The 25,454-nt window shown below is 41.6% G+C and overlaps 1 protein-coding gene across 3 annotated transcripts; it reads right to left on the bottom strand.

The window, feature by feature from the left end:
• Positions 1 to 972: 972 nt before the first annotated feature.
• EPHX1 (epoxide hydrolase 1) lies at positions 973 to 24,353 on the bottom strand. 3 transcript variants are annotated; one of them, XM_048937948.1, is made up of 9 exons: positions 24,246 to 24,353; positions 17,874 to 18,058; positions 15,874 to 16,054; positions 13,569 to 13,796; positions 12,816 to 12,945; positions 11,806 to 12,020; positions 9,290 to 9,398; positions 8,278 to 8,403; positions 973 to 7,181 (listed from the first exon to the last, which is right to left on the bottom strand). In XM_048937948.1, the coding sequence occupies exons 2-9, from the start codon at positions 18,051 to 18,053 to the stop codon at positions 6,956 to 6,958; spliced, it is 1,395 nt and encodes a 464-aa protein (XP_048793905.1). In that variant the 5' UTR covers positions 18,054 to 18,058; positions 24,246 to 24,353; the 3' UTR covers positions 973 to 6,955. The 3 variants fall into 3 exon arrangements, with proteins under 3 accessions (XP_048793905.1, XP_048793904.1, XP_048793906.1); XM_048937947.1 differs by lacking the exon at positions 24,246 to 24,353 and adding an exon at positions 21,153 to 21,335; XM_048937949.1 differs by lacking the exons at positions 17,874 to 18,058; positions 24,246 to 24,353 and adding an exon at positions 21,153 to 21,343.
• Positions 24,354 to 25,454: the final 1,101 nt, after the last annotated feature.

The raw sequence follows: 25,454 nt of genomic DNA, 5'->3' as shown, positions 1-25,454 counted from the left end.
GTCTTTGTAGGGAAGGATTTGTTCTCTAATATGGCAGCTTAGTTCCTGATGCCTTAGGGAAGTTCTGGTGTAGCTGATATTCTTAGGCTTGAATGGATTGAAATTGCTACCTCAAGACCAACTTTTATGGTCAGTGGAAAGCAAAAGTCTGGTGTTGAGTAAGGACTTCACTAATGCCACAAGGTAAGCTTATTTCCAGCCTCAGTTTCCTCCCTTTGAAGGGCAGGTGTCAAAATGATGGAGCTGGATTCTTCATAGTGATGCCCAGCAATAGAACGAGAGGCAATGGGCACTAAGTGCAACACAAGAAGTTCCATACAAACATGAGGAAAATCTGTGAGAGTGACAGAGCACTGGAAACAGCTGCCCAAACAGGCTGTGAAGTCTCCTTCCTGGAGATATTGAAAACCTACCTGGACACATATCTGAGTCGTGTATTCTAGGGGACCCTGCTTGAGCACATAACTACCACAGCCTATCGTATAACACAGATGTGATAAGTGTCATTTTAGGGCCTTAGAACACTTTTGTCTTTATGACTACAAACTGAAGATTAAGTTTTGAAGTAGAATAGGATTTCTGAGAAGTCACAGGGCAGTGGTTGCAGTGTCCGATACCTTTCACCTCTCTGTATTAGATCTCCATAATATTCAAGTAGGAATGTGTGGGACAGTAACCAGCCAAGGAGAGATGGAGATGGTTCATATCTGTTTCTAGACTCAGTGGCTAATTAAATGCTGGTTAATAGCTAATGAAAATGACAAAAACAATCTTTAAAATGGAGCTCCAGAAATCTTACGTGCAGTATAAGGGACTCCTGCAGGTAGAGTCAGAGTCAGTTGCCATCTCAAACCATTACTGCTGTGTGGTTGTGAACCTGCAATTTGTATGTAGTGAGACAAAGGGGTGAAGGTTTGTGATAGAAGTCAGTGACTGTTTTTAGTAGGTATCTGTTTTGCTTCTCAGATGTCTAAAAAAAAAAAAAAAAAAAAAAAAGTCGCAGTAGAGGAAGACTCAGAGCAGAGGGAAGATTGATTGATTTTTGGCACACAGCTCTTCTTTCTATATGAAAATCTTCCATGCATTTACTGTTGATTTATATTTGGCTTTTCAGATCAGTTGCCTTTGTTATAGTCAGCTGTGCTGAAAGGTAAAGCACCAACTTGTTTCAAGTGAAGGTGTTTCATGTTAAGACTTTGAATTTTATATTTTTTCTTGCCCAAGGCAAATCAGCTGCATTTTGATTTTTCTTCATCTATACCTGTAGAGAAATTAAACCAGCAGCTATATTCAAAATAGAACAGAAAGTGATTTAGAGAATTGCTAAGAACAGTAATTTGGTTGGAGGCATAAGATTATTTTTATTTTTTTCTACGACAAGGCTCTCACTTTAAAGAATGGAGTAGGCTTTTCTTACTCTTCCATGTTTTACATCGTTTCAAAATTATTTCTGAAGTAGAACCTGCTTATTCCTTGGGAAGCACATAAATACAGAACTAATTGTTTGGTGCCTCTAGGAGGACTCGTTTGGGCAATAATGGCCGTTACTTTTCCTAACAGGAAAAAGACGTAATGGTGAGGTTAAGAGAATTGATATCTGTGTTCTGCAGTGGGTTCTGCTGCACAGTTTTGCATGAGATATTACTTAATCTGTCTCTTGTTTCTCTGGAACATGAAGGGTTCTTTCTGATTACTGTAAAAAGCTTGAACAGCCACGAAAAAACCTGTGGGTGATATAATTGAACAGTGAGACAAAAAAAGTATGGACAGACCTCATCTCCCTCGATGCTGCATGAGAACTCCTAGAACTCAGGAGCTGCAAATATGTTTTCATCCAAAATCATCCCAGCAGTGCAGACTTGGTTGAAAATTAGCTTAATAACTGCGGGAAAATAAATTCTTAAGACTACATCCTGAACAATTAACCTCTGCACTCTGAGCAGAGGTGAGAAAGCAGCGATGGCCTTATAGCCCCAGGAAGAATGGAAATGCTTAGGCTCAGCGGGAACAGAGCTGCGGCCCAAGTGTCTTATTCCTGAAATTGTTCTGAGGGAGGGCTGCTGTCCTGAAAGCAGAGGGAGGTGGAAGGTGGGCCAGGCCTTTCAGATTCCTTTGGACAGGGAGAGACTGACATCATTTATCCTAAGTACTTCTGGGCAGAACCTATTTGCATCCCCTTTTGCCACAGGGATCTAGGAGTGAAGCATCTTGAAAAGGAAGGAAAGGGTATTTTTCTGGTAGCCAGCATCAGCAGGATGGGCAGAAGTTGGTTTTGCATTGGATGTGGACTGGATGCCAGAGCCAGATCAGGGACAGAGAGGAGTTTTGGGGCACAGGTTGTGCATTTTTTCACCTGTCTCCTCCTCTGTTCCTGCCCCTAGGGCCAGTCCGTCCCCCAGACCAAGGGGCTGCAGCTGTTGAGCAAGGCAGACAGCTGGATCCCAGCACAGGGCAGGGATCCCCTCAGCCCTGAGGCACAGTAGACAAGGTGAAGCAGTCTGTTTTTTTCCTTGTGCCTCTTTTGTGCTGTTGAAGCAGTCACAAATCAGTTTTCACATATAGTTGAGATTGTCATTTTGATGTTCGATTCAGTAGCTGAGTGGTTGTGTATGGTTTGGTCTTCCTGCATTTCTATTCACATTTTCTTTGTGCTGTACTCTCTTTGCAGTGGTCATGTGCTGTTGTTTGTACCATTTGAGTGGTACAAAATGGTGTGAATCTACCACGTGGGGGTTATCCTTAAGGAGATGGAGATTTGTCAGTTAAATAGAATATCTCATTGTTCCTCCCATTTTCAAAACTACAGCTATTAACCAGACATTATTATTATTATAATATTATACTCAGTTATTAAAAACAGGGAGCATGAGCATCCTTCTAAACATCTTAAAATCCAGTCAGGAGGGGATTCTGAAGACTGAAGTTCAGACTACATCTAGTAAGGGGAACGAGCTGTCGCAGCCCAGATTAGTTTCCAGATAACCAGTGCCAATCATAAGGGGACTACATTTTCTGGTAGCATGGGCATAACACCACCAAGGCTGTCTGGCACTGCACAGAATAGTTCTTCCACACAAAGAGAACTAATCCTAGCAAGACGGTTTTGGTGTGACTTATGTTCCTTCAAGTGCTATCGCAGCAAGGCAAACAAATGGCATCATTTCTCAGTGTTTTCAAATAAGCAAGCCTGAAATCAATATGAATTTATTCCTTGTCTCTTCCTACAGCTGCTAGAGAGATGTTTCCACTCCTCTTACAGACGAGAATGTATCTTCATGTAATGCACGTTATGTATTGTACTTGCTTCAAAACAGTGTGTGCATTTGATTGACTGCCTTGAGCAGACATATCCTTCCCTTTGCTGATGTGGTGATGAATGGGGCCCCTCAAGCACTGTGATGCTGGACTTAACAGATTTCATTTTTCACTAAATGATGGTTGAAATTCCTTTCTGGTGTAAACAGTGTGGGGTCTATTCACACTGTTTTTAACTCACACTCTGAGTAAGCTTGACTTTTTTGCTTGATGAGAACAAAGTCTTGTTTAACTGCAGAAGGTATACAGACAGCATTCAGTGGCTTGGATTTTCAGGATTTTATGATTTGTAGTTTGAAAATTAGGAGTCAAATTTGGTTGTAGTGGGAGCTAGTTTTGCTGGAGTGTATGAGAAAGTGATGATTTAAAATGTTTTTCTATGCCAGAAACAAGTACGTTCCATCCCCTAACTGAAGTTCTTTGCAAAGTAAGTTCTGCTTATTTTCAGTGGCATTGCTCTGGCTTTGAAATTCTCATCTGGACTCTTCACAGTCTGTAACACCTGAAAAGCAGGGCTTAGGTCACCTATTTCTGTTTTTCAGTGAGGAATAGGTGTATGCTTTGAAGCAGCTTAAGGAGGAATAGTAATTTCATTGAGCGGGGATTTTAGAACTACGGTCCAGAAATGGAAGTTTCACCAAGAAATGGCCCTTCAGCAGAACAAAATGCTTTAAGCATCATCATATTCTGAGTTCTCCTCAAGGATGTAGCTTCTATTTCAGAGAGCCTTATTCCCCAGCAACAGCTCAGCCAGCCTAACAACTGGATATTTTATGGCAGGGTATTTGGCCTCATTAGAGGAGACTCTAATGATACTCTGCTGGCACACTGAAGTATCCCAAAGCACAGGTTCTTACTATTATTACTATTGCACTAATATGATACACAGTGTTTCTTGCTAAAAGGAATGTTATAATTGTTTCTGGTTACCTGACACTCACTTTTCCACTGCTTGCTGTAGTACTGTACCAAATAATTGTCCACTATGAAATAGCAGAGCGTGTATCAGAAGTGAGTCTGGGTTCACTAAAGGTGATTATAATCCCAACCTTGCTCTCCTGGGAGAGTTGCTGCCTGCAGGAAGAGATGCAGATGCTGTCAGTAGCCCACAGAAACTTTGTTAGTATTAAACCTTGTACTACAGGCAGTGCAATTGGCTGTATTTTGCTAAAAACAGGTGTTTTTTTTTTTTTTTTATAAGGGGAGGGGGATTGATGACAAGCTTTATGGCTGGCACATAGCTGAATTTGGCACTTTTGCACATTGCTGCAGGATTCAGCTCTGTTTGTGTCAAGGTGTTGATAAGCAGGTGATGAACTACAGCTGTTGATTGCTGTGGGTTTAAGGTTTGAGAAGTGTGACATTAGAATTCAGAGCAATCTTTGATATGTAACAGGTGCTTACCCACCATTTCTTAACTTCTAAAGTCTGTATCCTTTTATGTCTTCTTTGCTTTCTTTCTTTCGAATAGAATTCAATCAAACCCATTTTCATGCTGGATTTAATTTCTATGACTATTTTCTGTGCTAAGTTGAACAGACAGTAAGGACAGCTAATTTGTAGTTGGCTGAAATGCACTTACCTGGCATGTAGAGTGGGGCAAGACATGCTCACTTAGCATGTGTTCGTTACCTTTGAGCGCTGTGAGGCACAGTTGAAAGTAGAAGGGTCTAGAGGTAGGGATTTTTTTTGTTTCTTGTTTTTTTTTCTGGTGCCTGGATGGGTGCTGTAACATAATGTTGCTAAGTGAGCCCTGATGTGCCTCTTTTCACTGAGGCTGGTCCCCTTCAAGCAGATCTGCTCCAGAAAAGGAGACAGAAGATGGAAAATGCTTCATGCCTTCTACTTACATCTGAAAAAGGGTTTGCCAGGTATCATGTAGCCAACTTCCTTCCCACTTACTTTATCTGCACTGAAACTGAGCAGCCTCTAGGGAAGTATTCAGTTATATCTGTGTATGGCAGTGTTCCCTAGCACCACAGCAGATGTCTGCATGTGTGTTAAAGATGAGAGAGGATGATCTCCAGCTCTGAAATACAAGGCCGTGCAAGAGAGAGAAGTAAGACAAAAACAAATGGCCAGAGATCAAGGATTAGTGCAGGAGGGAGCCCGGGACCTTATGACCAGCTGTCACTGTCAGAGGTAAGCCCATTTCTTCTGAATAAGCCATGTTTTGGCAACACTGAACCTGAACAATTCTATATTTTCTTGCCTGTCTCTTCACACCAGCCTAAGCCTCAATATTTAGCAGATGAGAACAGAAAAGGCTGGAGTACAGGTAGTGAGAGCTCTCATCCCTGCTTGGAAAAATGGCCAAAGTTGATCTACAAGCAGTCTGTCATGCCAGAAAGCTGGCTTTGAGCCCTCAGATTCAAATGTGTTCGGCATCAGTGTTGCCTTCCCCAAACCAAACTGTGGGAAGAAGCAGTAACTGTTATTTAACAGTTTCCATTCCGATTAATGCTGTAAAATAAAACTAATCTACACAAGTGTTATTAATGGATTATATTTACCCTGCAAGCATAAGGAAGGAAGTATATCACACATGATGGGAGAACAAAGCCATTCTGAAGTCATTCATCTGCTTAACAGTGCCTGAAGCTCAGCTGCACTCACTGGGGATTGTTTTAAGTAAAGATACTCAGCCCTTCAAATTCAACCTGATCTCTGTAATAGATATAATACAGAATCAATAGTTTCTAATTCGACATTTACTTTTGCTTTCACTAAACAAAATCTCACCTGTTTAAAAACATAAGACAAATGTTTGTGTAAGTGTTATTCAAAATTTAAAGCGAGTTCCTTTTAATTTCAAGTTAATGTTTTATTCGTTAATATGATGTGTTTACAATACCCTGCGGAAGCAGTGCAAAGCTACTGTGTCTTGAACCTGTCCAGGGCTTTTACATTTACATTTTAGTTAAGAGCAGAAATTCAATGCAGAGGTAGCTTGTCATGTCATATAACTACTCCTATCCCTGCTCCTCCTCCTGGTTCAAGCTATGGGAGCCGATGTGGCTCATGCACTCAGCTGACGCTTCAGCTGCTCCTCACACATTGTTTTCCTGGGAGAGCCCGGTGCAGGGGAGTGGAGCTTTCTTGCAGCCAGAAAGCTGCTTAACAGCATAAGCTGTAAGAGAAAGGCAGCCAGCTGGCTGTCTTACTGGGCACTGTAGATCAATGCTGATTAATGGATGCAGTTAGGTCTTGTTAGGCTGTTCCCCATTGTTTATGTGAGGAATCTCTCACATACACCAACTCAGTTTTTACTGCTGTCATGGAGAAAAGCTGTTAGTAACAATTAAACTGAGCACAATTAGTGGGAAGGTCTATTTTTCAATTTCTACGTATGAGGCAGTAGTGTTACAGAACAGATTTTAGAAGTCTCTGCTGAGAGGGAGAAAATAACCAAGCAACTTCATGCTATGTTCTTAGCCTAGCTGCTAAGAAAATTTAAAGCATTTTAAAATAAGCAGATTTAAGTTTCTGAAGTTGTATTTTATCTAGCTATCCTCCATTTTTCTTGCTGTCTTATCACATCTGATCGAGAGTGAGATCTAATTACACTGATTAAGTAGACTTACTAAGGCCTGTACATTTGCTAAGCTGTAAGCAATTACCCTCCTTTTCGTAAGGGGAGTTACTTTTTTGTCTTTGTCCAGAGTTGCTCTTTCTCTACTTTCCCAACAAACTGTAGAATATCTTCAGCAAGAAGTTCAGGTTCCTCCAATGCTGCAAAGTGGCCACCTCGAGGCATGAAATGGAAGGAAACTATGTTGGTGTATTTCTTCTGGGCCCAAGCCTGGGGTGTGTGCATGATTTCATTAGGAAAGGAGGCAATGCCAGTAGGTACTTGCACTGTGAGCCTGAGAGAGAAGAGAGAATAATTTTATCTTTCAAACACTTCACGGAGCAAGAAATGGAAAGTCCCTTGGAAATGCTATTCATCAACAGTCAGGCAGACCTACTAGGCAATTAAAGCTGACTTCCAGATCTTAAATTTGAATACTAGACAACACTCCTGTTTCTGAGGCGGAAAATGCCAAAAGACTAACTTTTTGCATACACTGATACAGATGGCAGTTTTGTAAGGGATCCATGACAGAAGAGTTAGAAGCATGGAAACTGAGATCTCCAGGAGGCAGCGAGTATAAGGTTTCCTCATGCTGCAGTCAGGGCTCAAGAGTAATGTATTGAGGGAAAAGCAAATTGACAAGGGCTGAAGAGAAATTTACAGTGCAAATTACAATTAGAACATGTTGAGCCTGTCAGGACAATGGGAGGATTTGAGGAGAAGAACCTGAATGGTGGCTGCAAGGCAAAGGTGAGAAGAGGGAAAGCAGTAACGGTAAATCTGGACTAGCTCAGAGAAAGCTTTTCTTACCGTGAGATTTTGTCCTATAAAGCATACTCCCATAGACAGCTCTTGCTTTTAACTGGCATGAATGTGCTCTACAGAATATTTTCTACACGAGGAAGTAAAGAGAAGCAACTGCATTTCAAGGGAAAAGTACCTTAAAGTGGAACTGTCCATGCTTGTTATAAACAGAGTAATATGTGCTGAGGGCCTAAATATCCCCTACGCGTGAGCCACTTTGTCTGGAGTGACAAAGATTTTCAGATTTAGACAGAAGAGGATGCCTACTTTTATGTAGGTTCTTGAGACTCCTTCCTCTAGGCATGTAGAAGTTCTGTATAGCTCATCTCATGTAGGCAGAACTGGAACAGGATACTGCCCACAGTGCAGCCACAACAGCTTCAAGAACTGTTCAAGAACTGAGTCAGCTTTCTGGGAGAATCATTGCACAGCTAAATAAATAGCAGTGAGCTGTGGTTGCATATACCTCAGGGCAGGTTTACCTCTGCGTTCATGAACTTGCAGCAACCACAAGACACAAACAGCTTATCTGCAAACATAGAATTCAATTCAAAACAAAATATTTAAAGAAAAATAGCACTTACTTTTCATGTTTCTGTGTGCCTATTCCTTTATGCAAATTTTCTTTGTAGAAACGCATCGAGGAGACGATGCAGCCTGACACCCAATAGATCATGATGTTGGTGAGAAGATCATCCAGGTTAAACTTCCTGAACAGGTAACCCCAGATATTTCTTAGTTACTAAGTAGTGCAAAATAGTATTTAGTTATAAGGACTTCGCTTTGGTTTTGTTGAAAGAACTGTTTAACTCATTAAGAATAAAAATGGAGAGAGGAAGTGTGTTAACTTCCCCCTTCCTGTCAGTGGCCAAATAAACATGCTATAGGCTTTCAAACACAAACTGGAAAGTGAAATTTTAACTTGTACAGGACAGACAGACTCCAGCATAGCTGTCTATACTGTCCAAGTCTGGGAGAATAGAAGCAGCAGAGTCCATAAAGCAGATTGCGCTATTATTCATAATTTAAAATGCTACCATAAGCTTTCAGTACAGGAATTGCAGGTACTCCAACATATGCAATAATTAGTGCAAATTCAGTATCAAGTTGTAAGCTGTTTGCAGTGAAAACATTCTATTCAAATTCATTTTCATTGGACCCTTTTGTAAAATGCTGTTTTGTTCAATTCCTGCTAAGTACCTCAGTAATTTTCAAAAGGAGCTTCAACTATTTCAGATTTTTACCTCAGAGTAACTGTGATCACTTATTAGCAAACTGTACATAGATGAAGCAATACTGATTAATTTAAAGCAAGTTCACAGAACAGTTAAGTATTAATATTACAGTGAAATGTGAGTTCTGTTTTCGAGCATCTTAGATCAGGTGAAGTTTACATTTGTCTGTCCTAACGCTGTACTTCCATTTAAGTCAGTTTTCATTCCACAGAAGCTGGGGGATGTATCTCCTTGTAGGAGATCAAACTGGGAAGTACAGCACTGCACCATTTGTAGTCTCTGCAAGCTCCTTATGAGATGTGATAGACATTTGTTTAGCTTTGACTTGAGGCTTAATCACCTCATCCAAAATAGCACTTACCTCTCAAGTCCTCCATCTTCTAAGTTACGGAATTCTGGATCAGTCCACACAGAAAACTTCTCCAAGATGTATGCAGCCAGTCCTACTGGAGAGTCATTCAAACCACAGCCTGAAAAGGAGGAGGGAAATTTAACTGAAAATGAGATGTTCTACTGCTGTTCTCAATTTTTTTTAGTTTTAGATGCTGCCCACTATAGTACAGGGGAAATAACTTTACAAAGCTATTCCAGCACCTGTGATCCTAAATAGATTAACAGAACAAGTCAGAGCCATTTATTGTTGAATCATTAACACAGTACCTGCAAGTCAGCAGACTCCAAATTAGCTCATACTGAATGTTTTTAAACTGATGTAACAGTATTGGAATTTCTGCTGGTTTGGTTTTTTTTTATTTTTTTCTTTTCTTTGTAAGCTAATAAGATCAAGCAGTATGTGCCAAGCAGGGTTTGCTTCCATTAATCTGGAAGTTGGCACATATTAAACAGTACTACAGGGCCAAATCCCACATGCCTACTCATAACCAGAAGAATTTACACCATTGTCTAACAGCAAAAACTTTTTAAGGATTATTAGAAAGTAATTAAAGAAGAGCAAGGCTTTGTTAAAAGGTCCACCTTCCACGCTAGCAAAAGCAAAGTGCCTTAATGTAGAACAAGTCTTAATGTAACTTTTACAATTGTTTTGTTTGGATTGAAAAAAACACACATATAATTGGAACTTTATTAATACATCCTAGTGCCATGAAACAGGGACTATAAACTGTTCACATTGCTCAGAAAAATCTTAGCAAAAGGTTTTCTTGAGATACGGCAATATATTTGAAGTTCCAGCTGTGCAACCTAACTGTGCTGTGAGACAACCAACACTACAGCTAGCACAACTTTACCCATTAGTGCTATTTAAATGTGTTAGTTGAGTTTCAGTTAACAAACAAGTAACACTTGTAATACATAGATACTAAGTGATCCAAAAAGCTGATTTAGCATGCAGAATTGGACAAGCAATGTACTTCTCACATAATTCACTTTGATGGAACAAAGAAGAGTGCATCAGTTTACACACAGATAGAATTTACATTGATCCTCACAGTACTGTGAATACAGGCACTGCCTCTTCAATCATCTGAAAATGAACTCACACTTCATGCAGGTAAGTATAAAACCAGATGCATGCATCTGCTGATCAAAAGCCAGCTCAGAAACAGCCAACATACTAGTATCAGCTAAAAGTCAGAAATGACTTCCCTGCTTAGGACAGCTCCACGTCGTACCGTGTACCACCAGAATACTCAGGAAGACCTTGGCAGTCTTCCTGGCTGGGCTTCTCTCAGCTCCTTTCAGCTTCCTTCTCCTCGGTGTTATTTTCCCAAGATGTCTTCCCCTCTGCTGTTCCCCCTCTCTTCACTGTGCTCAGAATTGCTCCTGCTTCAGCTCTCAGAACATGAACTTACTGCTGGTTCCCAATCTGTACAGTCCACACAGTCTGCTGTGGCAGACCACAGATCACAGCTAGGGACCAGAATGGGCCAGAAAACCACAAGAGAGAGCCCACCTGTGACTAGGTACCTGCCAGCTTCCTTGTCCTACAGCAAACAAGGAATTAGAGACTGATAACTTCTGGAAATCACAACTCAAAGCAAGCCAAATTATTTTAAATCCATAAAACTATTATTTTGCCAACGGTTTTAGAATACCCCATTTCTGTAGCTAAGTTTATGGAAGGACATTAAGAAATAGTTTCTACAGCTCTGTCTTTATTAAAACCTATAGTGAGTGAGTCTTGCTGCACTAAAATAAAATACATTTAGTATTCTTGACTCAGTTTTTCAATTCAGCTGCAAAAGATACTTTTAAAATAGAAACACTTAACAGTTAAAACAGTTAAGCAATCTGAGTGATTAGCAGAACACTCATAGGGATACACGTTTCGTTTTCTTTAAAGTCTGTAAGTGATTCATAGCAATGAGTAAGAACCAAATTTGATTTTACCTTTCAGGTATTATTTTTGTCTATAAATAAACTAGCTTGCATGCTGAAACAGCTAAAAGCTTTTTGGAGTTTACATCTTTTGACTGTGATTGATTCTCTGTAAAGAAACTGTCTTTTGTTCTCAGCGTAGCTGCATTTGTAATTACAGTCCCCAGTGGCAGCAGATGTGGAAAAGTATTGTGCCATTTCTGTTTATGAAAACTGGAAATGAGGTCAGTGGCACTTGGAGGGTGCTTGCTTTTGAGGTACAGATGTATCCTTTTGTATGCAAAAGTGAGTTTAATACTAGATACCCCTCTACCATAGAATGGCTTGGGCTGAGAGCCATTCCAAAGACCATCTCGTTCCAACCCCCCTCCTAGTCTGTTATGAGTTACACGCACGCAGAAGAACCTGCTGTTTAAAACCTCTAACCTTCCTACTTCCATTTTTGTGAAAAACACTCATCTTCTGCATATTTCAGCAAGGTGTTTTGTTTTCATGACATTACAGCTAAAATTAAATAAGTATTTTTGTTTATTTCTTTACCAACAGTATCAGGTCTTGTAGCCTGTATGTGATTGTAGCCAGACTCTTCCAACATCTTGTAGAGCCCCTTTTTCAAGAAGGGAAACATCCTCCTGATGTCTTCCTCGTGGAAACCAAAGAGCCCTGGAAAGTAGCGGCCCAGCAGAATGGAGAGCAGGTGGGTGAACCCCAAGTTTGTAACTAAGGCTAGGTTTAAATGAAGACCTTTCAGATGGCTAAAAATAAAAACAGAAAAAAAAAACCACAAATTACTGAAATAAAATATGATTCAAAGTTGTTAAATGTGTAATATAACATTTTATGATGCTTTGATAGATATAAATGTTGTTAGATGTTATATTACTAATCTATAACCTATATAAAATAGATTACATATATAAATGTACAGATATAAAAAGTTACATTTAAAATATACAGAAATGGGCATCCTTTAATTCCAGTCTCCCAATTACATCACTGCTCACAACCTTGGTTGTACTTTGTAATGTTGCTTTTCACACAAAAACAAGTCAAAGCGGCAGCTGCCAGTGGTCAGCATACAAACCCAGCTACTAAGCCCCAAATTCTGCTATTAGTGTAAGTACTCATACCATTCCAGTCCCTCTGGGACCATCACAAAGCTACTGCACAGCTGTTTGTGCTGGGGTACAGTTCTGGATAACTGCTTTGCATAGAGCACTGAGGAGGAAAATGACACAGTACTCGCTTGTTTATGGACTTGGTTTGGAACAGTCAAGTCACACAGAATCACAGAATTGTAGGGGTTGGAAGGGACCTCTGGAGATCAAATCCAGTCTCCTCCCAGATAAAGCAGATTCCCCTGCAGTAGGTCACATAGGAAAGTGTTAAGGAGGGTCTTGAATATCTCCAGGGAAGGAGACTCTACAACATCTCCAGGCAGCCTGTTCCTGTGCTCTATCATTCTCACTGTAAACGTGAGCAACAGCTATTTAAAGAATAAAATAGCTTTATATACCAGTTGTGGAGCAGTGTGTCAAATGAGTACTCACCTGGGAGCTATCTGGGCCAGATTGGTGCAGATGAGCCAGCCCCAGTCACCACCTTGTGCGTAGAACTCGCGGAATCCCAATCTGAGCATCAGTTCATAAAATACAGAAGCAGCGCTTACAGAATCAAAGCCTGCAATAAAAAAAAAAATATTGCATTACTTTCAGCTGCACTTCTGAATGTACAGCATTTGTTCTCCCTGTCATGACAACAGTTAAATTCCTAAAAAGATACAAGTCCATTTTTCCTCACCTGTCTGACAGTATATGAAAGCCCTTGTCACATTGTCTGGGCAAGGTCCAGAGGAGGAAGCCCAGTCTACACTATAGCCTCCCTTAACCCTACCTGTTCTCCATGCATTTGTCCCACCAAGGGGTTGCTGGACTCCTTCTAAACGACAGTCATGCTCTGAGCTGAGCCCTGTCAGAGACACTCGGCATTGCCTGGGGAATGTGTTTCCATTTTGTCTCTGTGAGAACAGTCTTATCTTAATGATAGCAAGAAACTGTCTTATTCATGAGTCTTCACTTCATAACTTTGCATAGTCCTTTCAAAATGATCTATATGTTACTCCTGAATCTAATTAATGGTGACACCTAAAGTCTCACTCATCTCTCTCTCTCCATGTGACATGTGAAATCTTTGCTTCTACGCTGGGAAAAAGAAGAAGAGGCAGAAGTTACCATCTGCCAGTAGAGGCTGTCTCGCTACGAGTCTGGACTTTTGTGAGTTCAGTTTCTTCTTACACATCTTACCTTTTTTGTGAGGTGCTTCTGAGAAGCCGTATCCAGGGATCGAGGGGCAAATGACTTCAAATACGTGTTCACTGCTGAGGCCATGGCTGGCAGGATCCGTCAGGAGAGGGATAATTTTGTAAAATTCATAAAATGAGCCAGGCCAACCATGAACCATTAACAGTGGCTTTGCAGACTGGCCCTCAGGCAAACGAGGAGGCTTTACATGAACAAAGTGTATATCAATGCCTGGAAAAAAAAACCAAACAAACATGCCTAAGTTTTCTATGACACTGAAACTAATTACACAACAGATTGTGAATAAATCTTTTCTGGTTTTTTCTGTTGGTTGGTTGGTTTTGTTTTTTTTTTGTAAGCATGCAAGTACCCTGCACCTCTCTGGATCCATGTTATCCAAGGAGCTTAAAGCACTTTATAATGTACAGTTAAGCATCACTACACCTAAATGAGGTTGTTCTCTTTCTGTTTTAAAATATATTGGAAAAATAAGACATAGAAGTGAAGCAATCTACCACTGCTAACACTGTGAGTCAACTTAAAAGCAGATGAGACGACTGCATCATCTAGCTCAAGAGCCCTTAAATTTTACGCAAATATCCCTATATGGCACCAGAAGGCTCTGTTAGTCACAGATTTTTCTTCCTCAAAGGCATACAATTGCAACTTGAAGGCAGCAAGAGATAAGGAATCCATCATAAGCAGCAGCTGTTTCTTTGGGGGCATTAATCACTTTCCTTGTTTTATCCGTGCCTGACTTCTCATTTCAACATGTCTAGCTTCTTTCTCCAGCCATTGATCTTAATGTTAGAGCAAAAGGAATTTTAAAAGCAATCACTATGCGTTCTCTGTCTGGGGTTCATCTTAACTTTTGATGAACTAACTAACCTGTGTCCAGGATTTGAAAAAACATGTTGCTAAGAGTTGAAGAGTTCAACTTCTTGATTCCATTCTACCTTTTATCCAAGCCTTTCAGTATATTTTTGATAAATCAAAATAGAAAATGATGTTCTTGTAGCAGCCTGGTCATTGTAAAGCAAGAAGGTAAAAATTGCAGTTCTGCTTTTTTCCCGTGATCCTTATGATGTACTAGCCATTTCACACAGTGTTGCATTAGGACCTACAGGTTATCTGCTTTTCTTCGAATTCATTCAGGGCTCTGCTTTCCTGGAAACAATAATTTGCTCTTAGTAGAACCTGAATGCTTCATTTTATAATGTATTTAAGCACATTTCACTTGCATCAACTCCATCCCAGCCTCCCACTGGCTGATAATCCCCCTCCTTTGCAATTCTGTGGATTTCTGCATTCTCTGAAAAACATTCAATGGATGACAAAAGCTAAGGATCCAGTATTTGACATCGGATCCTGTCTTTTCATGGCAGTCACCCTTAATGTTCAAATCTCTCTTCTTGTTGCTATACACATGACATTGTTCTTAACTTCTTTTCCCTTTCTTGTCTCAGGTGGTACTTTTTTTTCCTCCTTTTTTTGGTCACAAATTTATTTTAAATATTACAGTTAACTGCCCCATTTCAAATAATGTGCGTTCATGGGGGCAAGTAAAAATAATATTGCATGATCTCAAGCGTGAATTTTACAGTCACATAAAACAACTGTCTGCTTTGCCTAAATCCATAGCTGTATATCAAATCACCCAAGTACATCCCTAACTGAAGTATTTAAAGCATCCAGTTTGACCAAGCTCCAATAATAACAGACCTTAACTGAATGGCCTCTTTCAAAACGAGTCTGTTTTGAATGAGAAGACAAAGCAGTCACTTGGACCTGGCAACACATCAACTCTAAAGGAAAGGCATTCTGCCTTCCTAGGTCTATGAGAGCATGAAATGGTGCAGCAGGGTACGTTGGCCCTGCCAGGCTGGGATAAACATGATCAGCCAGCACACTCAGCTGATGATCCTGCCAGACTGACAGCATCACCGTGACAGCAGCAGCTGGGGAGCTGCATGGAACAAGAGGTGGCATCTGTGGGTATTTTTGCATGATCGCAAGTCAGAGAACACTGCTGCATCTCAAGATGCAAATCCATTTCCAAATGCTTGTGCTTGGCTCTCTATAACTCCAACGGACAACCCATCCATGCACAGGGAAATGCTGTTTGTCCTCAGCGGTTTCAATTACAGTGAGGTAGTTTCTCACTTCTGCTGTAACAGTGGCAAGGATCCACATTATGGCAGCCACAGAGGGAAGGCTCATGCAACATGGCCAAGAGCGTTCTTACACTGAGATCCCTGTAAATGAGATTATGTATTACTGTTCATTTTTAAGGAAAGAAAACAGATACCTTGAATTTTAGTTTTGAAGTGTGGATACTTGTTGAGAACTTCAACTTGTTTCTTCCAGTTGAACTGGTTTTTCCAGTAGGAGACAACCTTCCTGAGACATGCCACGTTAATCCCATAATGGAAGCAACTGTCCTCCAGTGGCTCAGTGAATCTAGCCTGGTCAAGTCTTCTAAATAAGTCCTACAGGGAAAAGAAAAGAAGGGAGAGATGTTACAAGCACTTGTGTCTGCTGTCATGCTCTACTGTGTACAGTTTCTAATCATTCCCAAGTGGAAAAAGAACAGTGTCTGAATAATGTCTCCAGTGATGACTGTGCCTTTCACCCATGCTCCATCACTTTTTTTCATTCCTTGTTCTCCTCCAGATGCTCCCTGTTCCACTTCCAGTTATAGCTGTTCTTAACACCTTCACTTTCTTTAGCAGCACTGGCTAATCTGTCTGCCAGACCGATAGCCACAGAGGGTAGAACCCAAAAAGCAATACTGCACTATGAAGAATCTTGATCAAATTAACCTCAGAATGTAAGTCTTCTTGCCTTTTCATAGGGACTACCTTTGAGCCCAGTCTCACAGAGAATGCAGTGAATGCTCATTGCTCTCCTTCCCAGACCAAGCTGCTGGTCCTTCACTGTGAAACACTGAGAATTTCACGCAGTTAAAGAGTTGGTGAAACTAGACTGCAGTGAACGTTTCCAAATCATGTGAGGTCACTACTGCACTTCACGGTCATGGGAGATGCTGCCAATACTGCAAATTCAGTCAAAAATCACTCAGCAGGGAAGGACAGCCAAGAGCTTTCTTCCTGAAACAGAACCACAGAATAGTTGAGATCTGGAAATCCTACCCTGCTCAGGCCTCTGTGGGGCTTAAACTTGAGCAGCACTTTCCAATAAAGACAACTCACACTTATAAGACAAGTTAGGTGTACGTGCTGGCTCATGCCTCACACTGAACAGGCAGATATTAGTACATAAGTTTGGTATTGTGTTTTGTTTTTTTTTCTTTGTAATTAGCACACATACCAAAAAAAAAAGAATTTTTAAATGAAGCCTTTAACACATTTTGATGTGCAAGTTTTTTGTCCATGCTCAACATTCAGAAAAAAAAAATTGTAACTTAGTATAATTTGTAGCTTACATAAGAATTTATTTGAAAACAGTTTGTTACTGGTAGATTATGTTGCAATAGCTATTATAAAACCAAATAATGCATATCACTAAAATCCTAAGGTTATAAATTATGTAGCTTTTTGTCTGCAGTGTAAGGGGAAGATGTATTAGAAATGAGTGTCCACTGCTATTACTAAGGAGGACAACAAAGTCCAAAAAAATCCAGGCCTAGCTTGGAAAATAGTGATCTAGAGACACATTGAAAATGAATAATATGAGCAGTCCCAGGAGTATCATTTGAATGATTACTCCATAGAGATCTATGAAATTGTGCAATCCCTGACAAACACTCACAATCAAGGTCTTGTTATCTAGCAAATTCTGCTATGCATGTATTTACTGTAATTAACACTGCATTACTGTTGACCCAAGTAGATCATAAATTACAGAATTAGCATCCAAGGCAGCTGCAAACATAAGGCACTCAAGGAAATGAGATATAATTATTCTTTTTTTTTCTTTCTTTCAAAACCAAAGATATTCTTTGTATTCTGGTCTACACAATTAAGCAGAGGAAGGTGCACAAAGAGGAACACAGCTGAGTAATCTGTAATATGATTTTCATGTTTATTAGGCCTTATAGAGAAGGCTTATTTACTAGCAATTTTGGGACAGACAGCTGAAAACAACACAATACAGCAGAATGTGAAATCTGTCTATCCATTCCTATCTTCTGAAATAGTGGGAAGTCCCTTCCCCCAAGCCCTCCACACTAGTCAGTCATTTTCATGAATATTCCACATTGGTTCAATGTGAAAAATACTTCCAGCAAGGCCTGTATTTATTTGGCCACTTCTGACTTCTTTTTCCCCCAAATAGAGATTTGCTTACGCTTAGCTCTTCTTCTGTAGTTTCCACCTTGAATGGCCTAATTGTCCTATCTTCTTCAGTGTCAGGCTTCTGTCCCTTTCCCCACCATCCCTCTTTGAATGCGAGCGTCTCTTCTTTCTTTTTGGAAACTAAGAAGTAGATGATGATTGCTCCCAGAATCAGGAATATCTCCAGCAGCATAATGCCTGCAAGAGAAGGACAGAACTGATGAGCCCCAACAGATAGCTCAGAGACACGTGATGTACTTGGTAAAGACTGTAAAGGTTTGCTCTCTTTCTAAGATAGGATTTGGTCTACATGTTTACAAGATGTTCTGTCAGCCTCAGGATATCAACACTTCTGTAAGATTTCAGAAATAGAATGTTTTAACCTACACAGCTCAACTGGGAAAGAATTAAGCATTTTACATAAATGAAACTTAGTAAAAATAGGAGTTAAAGCAGGTCAAGAGAATACATGGCTTGATAATTAAGCAGTCCTCTGATTAAACACACTTCCTCATTGGCTACTGATTGCTGCTGGACTTCTTCAATAGCAAAGGGAGTGACTGTGGCTGCAACTCAAGTTCAGAGCATCCTAAGTAGAGCATCTCTTCAGTAAAGTACATATTAAAAAAAAAAGAAAAAGAAAAGGTGTATGCAGAATGAGAAGCAAGAACATGAGGGCAGCCATCTTGTATCTCCCCATCACTTTGGAAGAGGGGAAGTATTTGCAAAACCCTTGAAGGGTAAAGAGTGGAAGGGCCTTCCTTTTCTTTCTCCCACTGAATGTTTTTGAAAAGAAAACAGAAGACCACAGACATTGCACTCCAGCTCTTAAACACCCCTCCACAGTCAACAAAGCTCTCTTGAGGTGAAAAGCAACCTGATCTCATGGCAACAGACGCATTACCTGCCTGCAGAGCTGCTGTGTCTTAGTCAAACAGAATATCGTTTAAAAAGAAATTCATTTTGAATATATTTGAACTGCTTTATGCTGCAAGTAGGAAAAAAAACAAGGTTACTCATTCTCTTCACCAGTTAATGTTTTCAAGCATCCCTTTAAGTGCAAGAAATGTTTGCTGGGGAACACTGCTGTCATCTTCTTAGTGTGTAATTTTAAAGGATGTCATGATTCAAACACTCATACTCTGAGAAACTGATAAAACATTAAGTACTTCAGAACTTCCATAGAGCAGGCACTGTTTATGGATGGCACTGAGCAGCACACATTCTCTCCAGACTTGAGAGGTTTTGTTGGTTTTACTGCTGCTGTGAATTAATTTGATGCTCTGGAATTGCTCAATCAAATAGTAAACAGAACAGAGCAACTGAATTCCTGGGTCAAAATAAGAACTGTAGCAAAAGTTACTCAAGTTCACATGTAACAGGGTTAAGGGTGACTTTATCTTGTAAGTGCCTTTATATGACGTGACACGTTCGCTTCAGTTGAATTTTCTGAAGATTGACATATAATAAATAAGGCAATTAGACGGATAGAAGCATTGAAATAAGCACCCAATAAAACGTTTGTAGAGAAGTCAGGCACTATGCAGATAGGACAGCCAGCTACAAAAATGTATCACTTACACATACAACTGCTACAGCCTTGGAAGTGACCTAATATTCCCAAATCCTCAGGAGCCAGAGAAATGAGAATGATTGGCACTGGAGGAACTTGATCTTTCTATTTGCTTCATGGGTCCTTCTGTACTGTCCGTAATTTGAGAAAGTGCTACTTTTCCTCTGCCACGAACAAGGCAAGTCTCTATGTGATTCCACTATACTTGAACCACAGATTATCCCAGAATTAAAGAGCACAATTACGTTTTACTGCAGAAAGAACTCGAGGGGCTTTTAGAAACTTCAAATCATTTTACACAGAAATAATAACTACCAAGGCATTTAGTAGATAGGATTTCTCCTGTTACGTATTCACAGAGAACAGCAGTTTCCCCCAAATTATGACACAACTCCACATCTGGACTACAAAGGTTTGCCAGCAAAGCTATACAAACACCACATATGAAAGGAAATATCTTCCACTCAAACACTGCGCAACTTGACTACCATAGCTTGAATAATGTGCAGTAGTTACACCTCTGAATGGTGCTATTAAGCCATATCAGTAGAAAGCAGCAAGGGCATGGGTGAAGCAAGTGCTCTAAGAGACCACACTGCTTTCAGACACACACCAGAGGTTATTGTGATTAGTGTTAATAACATTTTTGCTCTAAGGTTGGTTTACTAGCAAATTGTGAGGTGGCTCAGAGCACTTAGCACACTAAGACACTGACGGATACAGGATTTATTGATTAATAATTACTCTGCAGGAGAAATAATGGCTCCATTTACAGATGATGTTTCAGTTTATTTTTGTTCTGTTACATAACCCCCCATTAGGTTTTACTGAACATGTTCCCCTCTGCCACAGCATCTCTGTTTACAGATCGATTTGCCCGGAGAGCAGCAATTACAGGTGTATTTTCCCAGCAGATGTGGAAAGAAGAACCACTGAAGGACTTCATGAACTCACACCACCTCTAACAGAGTCTCTTTGCACTGACAACCTAAAAGGGACAAAGCCATGGCACAATCCACGTGTTTCACCTTCAGCCTGTTGTCCTACCATATTTGGGCACCCCATTTTGGCACTTCATAACACCAGAAGCAAGTAGAAAAATGAGGACATTTGTATAAGAAAAGCTTCCTACTTATGTGGTTTATGGAGCATGATGACAAACTTCAAAATAGCCAAGCAATGCAGGAACTGCTTTGCATGCAACTGATAACATCTCCCGAGTGAGCACAAAAGGATACATTAACATTGTAGGAAAAGAAGAGCAGTAGGCAGTGGGTAAAATAAAGCGTCCCACGCAGGAAAGCAAATGAAAGACAGGAAATACACATCCAGGAGAGTTTCTGGTTTGTCTTGATAAGAAATTTAACATTTACATTTTTATTGCCACAAGGAGGTGGCATACAATGATACCTCCAAAACAACAGGAAGAAGTGATACAATCCTGTTCCACAATCTTTTTCTAGGTTGTTCGCAGCTAGGAGTTATGCAGTCCAGCAGGAGCCTCAGACCTAAGGAGGGGCCTACAAACAAGGAAGGAGGTCACCTCCCCAAGAATGGGAGCCCTGCTGTCCCCTAGGGACAGGGCAGCTGGGTACCACACAGGAATAGGACTGCAGGTGACGACAGGGCTGGGGATATGCCTCCAGCACCACTGAGGGCTGTGCAGAGGAATACCCAGCATCTGTGGCAGTGAGGCACGGCTCCCTAGCAGCTACCCACCTGCTTTGCCCTGTGGACAGCAGCAACCATCAACAGAAGGCTGGTTTAAGGCTCTGAATGGACCACTCAGAGCTTTTGCTTGAAGTCAGTTTGCTGCACCTCATTCTGGAAGAGCATTTGAGTACCTTTATAACACATTCCCACCTATTCTGCCATCCTATGATAGCCAAGAGCATGAACTTTTCAGCACTGCACTGAAATCTGATAGGCAGGGAGACTCGAGCCTAGATAAGTAAAAGTATTATGGGACTAAGTTCACTGTTAGCCAATTTGCCTCACCCAGAGAAGGTGTATTTATACAACCACCGCCTGGTCAAAGCTCATCTCATAATTTAAGAATTTGGTATGCAGTATTTTAAGAGGAAGGAGCTCACTTCACAAGAACATGTATTGAAGCAACATTACTTGCTCTTTCAAATCCATACCCGATGTATTCCTATGTGCTACTTTAAAACACGTCTTGTTTATCTCAGTTCTCTTATTTTGCTTCTATGATGTTTGAATAACCCCATTTCCTCCAAAGAGTCAAAAACCCCAAATAAAACAACAACTACGGGTTGCATAAACACACAGTGGCAGAATCTGACCCAGGCTGTCTGTGCTGCGTGTTACTGTAACCAAATGCCTGAATGGTGGGCATGATTTGGAGGAAAGAAGATCTGTTTCTCTGTGTCTGAAGGCTGATAAAGGATTCTTAAATCAGCACGGTTCTGTTAGAAAAGTGAAGGCCAAAAGAACTGTTTAAACTTCCATAATAGCATTTGACAGCTACAATGTTAAGGTTGGCAAACACAAAGATTCTGTGCAATTTATCCTATCTGGCGAATTCCAACAAGAAAAGCAAACAAGAAAAATATAATTTGCACACATGAAAAGAAGTGACAGCAGCCTGGCACGCGGCTGAGGGGTGAACACAGCTGGAAGCTGGGTCTCCCAGATAGGCATCTCTCAAATCCAGCTAGAGAAGTGGAGGATATCATGCCAGTAAAAAGTTTTTCAGGCCATTCATAGCCACTGTCCAGCCAGTTAAATGACACCGTTCAATGAAATCGACACTAAAGTGCATCTTGAGCTTTACTTCAACATTTAATTTCTAATGTGAAAAAAGAAATGATGAATAGCACATTGTTCTATTTTGCCTTCTAGCGATAATGAGCTTAACCACCTCTTTGTATGCCAACATCTGCGTGTTACAGATGGGAATGGAAAAATGTGCACAAGAACCAAAAGAGTTTGATATAAACAGATAAGGAAATGAGATCGAGGTAATTGTTCCTCAGACTTTAAGCTAAGTTCAGGCTCTATTTTTAGCTTCACCAAATTCTCCAGTGCTAAATATTTAAAGGCTGCCTCCCTCCCTTGCAGTGATATTGCCAACGCTTTGCCCAGCCTGACCTCCAGGTCAGATGCAGACTCATCCTGCACAGCTGCTGCTATGGCACAGCACACGTCCTGCTGCTTACAGTGGGATTTTACAGAGTAATTCTCTTAAGATTCCTCCATTAAATCAGAGAGATCTTCATTAACTAGCAGCTTTACAAGCTTTCTGTATTAGCACTGCAAGGAAACTGTTATTAAAACCTTTAATTACTAACACATGCAGAACTGACATGCACGCGGGGTGCCTAGCAGAGGAAAAAGAGTGCCGACAGTTAGAAATGTTGTACTCCAAAGTACATCAGAACAAAGGATGTGATGATCTTCCAGTTAAGAGAAGGTTTAGAGGCAGAAATGACAAATAAAAGACTGACAGGAGATCAGATTCTGGCGATCTGTAAGGCAGTGAAATAAGGTGCACATCGTAAATTCAATGGGGATCATGACTCCAAGCAGAAAGGGGTAGCACAAAAGACAATATGAATGAAAATGTATCAGATTTTAAAAAAGAATATTTTTCTTCAGTAATTGTGACTATGGAAACAGGAAGAGACCACAACTTGTAATCTCTCTATGAAGACTTCATTCTCAAAGAGAAAAGGAACTTGAGATGATGATGAGAGGAACAGATGGTAGTCATCATTTTCTGTCAAATACTGCAACACCAAAAGGATGTGCCAGTGTAAACGTGTACTGAGAACAATTCTTCCTTCTTCATATCTCTCTTAATAATATCGAAATGTTGGAGTTCTCTTTGGATTTGAGGGCTTCATTCAGAAGTGCACTACCCGTACCCACCAGATTAGAGCACTTAATGCTGAAAATGAAGTAGCCAAGAGGACCGGTCCTGTAGTCATGCTTTAGTTTGGATTCTTAACATACAGCCACATAATCTGACAGAAAGATCTACGAGGCAACAGATTATGTTTAGTGTGCTGATGTGGTGGGCAGCTAGGACCTACAGAACAAGCTGACAGAGCAATAACTAAGTGCCTTCAAGGCAGAAATGAAAATCAAACATCTCCTGCCTCTACCAACAGAGCAATCCGCACAGAAGCGTTCCAGCAGGCAGAAAGCATTCAGTCAGTAACACTGCTTCAATATCCATAGCAGCTGATAACGCTGCTCTAAAACAAAACCAAAAGAAAACCCCACACAGAATGCAGAGGATGGCCACATCTTTACGCCAGCTGCCCACCTGGCTGTGCAGACTGTGACCAAGACACTCAAGCAAATGTCATTTCAGAAGCAGAATTTCGTTAACTGAACGCTTTACCCTTTGCGTAGAGGTCCACTTGCAAATACAACAGTTCTTCTAATTAAAATAACGCGTTCAGAAGAGGAATCTGGGACTTTTGCAGTAGTAATTTTCAGAAAGAGAAAAAAAAAAAACCAAAACGTGTTTCAGCCTTAATTACAAGCAGACCGGAGCTCTTCGGAGAGAAAGACGGCACTGCTTTCCAAACGCCTTTTCTTTGGGGACTTGCACACTAATTAGAGCTCCGTTTGCCACGTTTGGAGCAGCACCGCAGCGCCGAGCAGAGCGCCCGGACACCCCGCTCCTGCCGCTTCCTTCTCGAGAAGTTCCCTTTGCTCTCGGCTCTTCAACGGGGACGGCGGGCAGCGCGGCGCGGCGCCCGCCGCTCGCAGGGCACTCGGAGGGCACCCCGCGGCCCCCCCGCCGCCACCCCGGCCCCGCCCGCCCTCCCGCGCTACCTGCCGCGGTCGGATCGCGCCTCGACTCGCCGATCGCCGACTCCCCCCCGCTCCAGGCAGGGCCGGTGACGCGGTGGCGCGATGGTGCGGACCGCCGGGAGATGTAGTTCCGCGGCGGGGGGCCGGGCCGCTGCGAGAGCGAGATACGATGCGCGGTTGGGGCGGCCCTACCGCCCTCGGGCTGGCAGCGGGCCCCTCCCGCGCGGGTCGCGTTCGACGCCGAACCACCGCCGGGCTCCGAAAGGCGGGCAGCCGAGGGTTCGGCCCGGTGAACGATTTGCTGCTGCGGTGCGGAATCGGCACGGGCAAAGTAACGAGAGACCGCGGGTGAGCTGCCCGTGTCTTCTCAGACAGAGCCTCCACATGCATTCCGACTCCGAGCACGGAGAATGCCTGCTTCTTCCCCAGGCCTGTTCTCCAAGGCATGTATGTCTCTAACTGGGTGTCCCTGTTCATTCAGTCTATTTCATCCAGTTGGACTAGATGGCCTTCAAGGGCCCCCATCCAGCTCCAACGGTTCTATGATTCAGTGTCATCTGAAATTGGTTCAAGAGATCAGAGTGAGCCTCAGAAGAGCAAGCTGCAGCCACTATTGCCAGTAGTATAAAATCATAGAATTATAGATTCACCAAGGTTGGAAAAAACCTACAAGACCATCCAGTCTAACCACCTATCACCAGTAGTTCTCACTAAACCCTGTCCCTCAACACAGTGTCTAAATGTTCCTTGAACACCTCCAGGGCTGGTGGCTCCCTGCAGAGGGACAATTACTTCCCCCTCCTGCTGGCCACACTGTTTCTGATGCAGGCCAGGATGCCATTGGCCTTCTTGGCCACCTGGGCACACTGCTAGCTCAAGTTCAGCCGACTGTCGACCAACACCCCTCAGGTCCGTTTTCTCTACGCAGTCTTCCAGTCACTCTACCCTAAGCCTGTAGCATTGCCTGAAGTTGTTGTGGCCAAAGTGCAGGACTCAGCATTTGGTCTTATTGAACCTCATCCCATTGGCTTCAGCCCAGCGATTCAGCCTGTCCACATCAAGTAAGACAAAGTAAGCAGCTTTCACTCCTTTTTGGCTCTTAGAGGTCATGCCATTCCATCTCAGTTTTCATCTACCACTTTTTTTTCTAAGAGCTGGTATTTGTTAACAGCCAACAAAAAATAGAGGGAACAACCACGGTAGACACTTATAGGACTAGAAGTGTGAGAG

The sequence above is a fragment of the Lagopus muta genome, chromosome 2 (assembly GCF_023343835.1).
Source record: "Lagopus muta isolate bLagMut1 chromosome 2, bLagMut1 primary, whole genome shotgun sequence".
Classification (NCBI taxonomy): domain Eukaryota; kingdom Metazoa; phylum Chordata; class Aves; order Galliformes; family Phasianidae; genus Lagopus; species Lagopus muta.
Note: the sequence above shows the minus strand (reverse complement) of the source record. Positions and strands in the feature narration are given on the sequence as shown.